Source organism: Neltuma alba, unplaced genomic scaffold (genome assembly GCF_004799145.2).
Source record: "Neltuma alba isolate B1F8T4 unplaced genomic scaffold, ASM479914v2 tig00005238_pilon, whole genome shotgun sequence".
Taxonomy (NCBI): Eukaryota; Viridiplantae; Streptophyta; class Magnoliopsida; order Fabales; family Fabaceae; genus Neltuma; species Neltuma alba.
Window position 1 is genome coordinate 66,681 of NW_021634030.1, and position 1,948 is coordinate 68,628.

The 1,948-nt window shown below is 49.5% G+C and overlaps 1 protein-coding gene across 1 annotated transcript; it reads right to left on the reverse strand.

Annotated features, from left to right (window-relative positions):
- Positions 1-513: 513 nt before the first annotated feature.
- Positions 514-1,602, reverse strand: LOC114747179 (uncharacterized). The gene has a single exon (XM_028935470.1). It carries the CDS (start codon positions 1,600-1,602, stop codon positions 514-516), a length of 1,089 nt encoding a protein of 362 aa, XP_028791303.1.
- Positions 1,603-1,948: the final 346 nt, after the last annotated feature.

Sequence of the window (1,948 nt, forward strand, 5' to 3'; positions counted from 1 at the left end):
CTGGCATACGAATTGGGCTCCGCTTGCCACGGCCCAGAATGGTGGTTCAGCATTTTGTTACTTGCACTGGTGGGCATTTTTGCATCAGTAAGCGTGACGATTGTGTGGTTCCCTGTAGGTAGCGTTGTTGGGATTCGAGACTCTAGGTAGGCAGAGGCGTCAAATATTGTCTCAGCTGGTGGTTTTGCAGATTTTGCGCCTTTGGAGGTACTTCCTCTAGTTAGTTTCTTGCTTTTGGGGGCTGCGCGTTTCATTTGACCTTGCAAACTGTCCTTTTCTCGGGTTGCCGACGGCATGACAGTCTCATTGCTAAGGTCTACTGTCATCCCTGCCTTTCCTTCCCGGTGTAAGTCTGCATCCTCCGCGGTAGCTAAAGCCTCAAACCTATTGCCGTCACTTACACTTCTTTGGTGGTTCTTGTCAGTCTCCTTCCGTCCTCCTCGACTAGATCGCCAGGGCTACGTTGGAGCTTTCATCCAAGAGCCAAAAATTTGGCTCTCACGTGTTTTGCTATCACACGCCCTGTTCTCTGGGTTCAGCGTGGTCATTGCTAAGGTCTGCTGTCATCCCTACCTTTCCTTCCTGGTGTAAGTCTGCGTCCTCCGCGATAGCTAAAGCCTCAAACCTATTGCCGTCACTTACACTTCTTTGGCGGTTCTTGTCAGTCTCTTTCCGTCCTCCTTGACTAGATTGCCAGGGCCGTGTTGGAGCTTTCATCCAAGAGCCAAAAATTTGGCTCTCACGCGTTTTGCTATCACGCGCCCCGTTCTCTGGGTTCAATGTCGTCATTGCAGGTTGCTGTGAGTCGTTCATCGGTGGTCTTTGGTTCATCGTCGGCGGCTGCTGTTGTTGCATTTTTTGAGGGCACGAGGCTTCAAGATGACCATAGCGTCCACAGTGGTAGCAAATGGTTGGGAGTCCTTCGTATTCAACATATTGGGTTACGCCGTCCAGCTTTATCATGGAGACAAGGGGCCTAGTTAAATCAAGTTTGACCGCTAGTCTAGCATAGCGAGCTTTGTCAACTTCCTCCGAGTTGTAGTCGATCTTCAGCACCTGACCGATTACTTCGCCTATAGCTCTTAGGACGTTCTTATGGCAGTAATGGTAAGGTAAGCCGGGGAGCCGAACCCACCCATACACTTGTTTTATTTCCAGGTTGAGCGGACTCAACGTAGGCTCCCATGGATGCACTGTTAGGTAATGTCCTTGCACCACCCATGGTCCTCCGAGCAATGCATTCTGGTAGTAAAATTTGTTCTCAAGCATTACCATAAAGCAGCCTCCTTCTAATTCTGTTAACTTGAAGTCTCCAGTGGGTCTCCACAAGCTTGTGATTTTTGAGAATAGAATGTCTGGTCGTAAATAAGGTCTGAGTATTTTGACCACGACTGCGTGCTCCATACAACCCTCCATGACTTCTCTAACACGGTTCGAAAAGTTTATGACCGGAATGAGGCCATCCATGTTGATGACCACGTCCCCCTGTTCCAAGTTGAGTTCTTTTCGCCAGTGCTTGTTTAAGTTCCCATCACTCTTCGTTCCTCCCATGTGCTTCTCTTTAAATGATGGGGGCCTTTGTTCACTTCTAGCGTCCTTCATGTTTTCCTGGCTCTCAGGTGGCTTGCTTTATGGGACTCGTCCAACTGGGGAATTCTCGTCCGCTGCTCACCTGCGTCATCTTCCATGGTGCTGGTAGTCTCATCTTGGAAGAGTTGTTTCTGTATTGAGGCCCATTCAGTGTTTTCCTCAGCGATAACTGTGACCTCTTCTGTGTCCATATCGGCAGCAAGCTCCTCTTTATCTCGTATCTTTACCTTCTTGGTGGTTCTGTTTTCCTCAGCAAGTGGCGTTCGCGCCGCCTTCTCAGCAAGTTCCATGTCGACGCTGCACTCCATGTTGAAAGCTGAAGAGGTACCTAGCAAACACTCTTCCTCCGCCGCAGTGG

Coding starts and splice junctions, on each gene's coding strand:
- LOC114747179 (XM_028935470.1), bottom strand. CDS start 1,602: ATGAAGGACGCTAGAAGTGAACAAAGGCCCCCATCATTTAAAGAGAAG.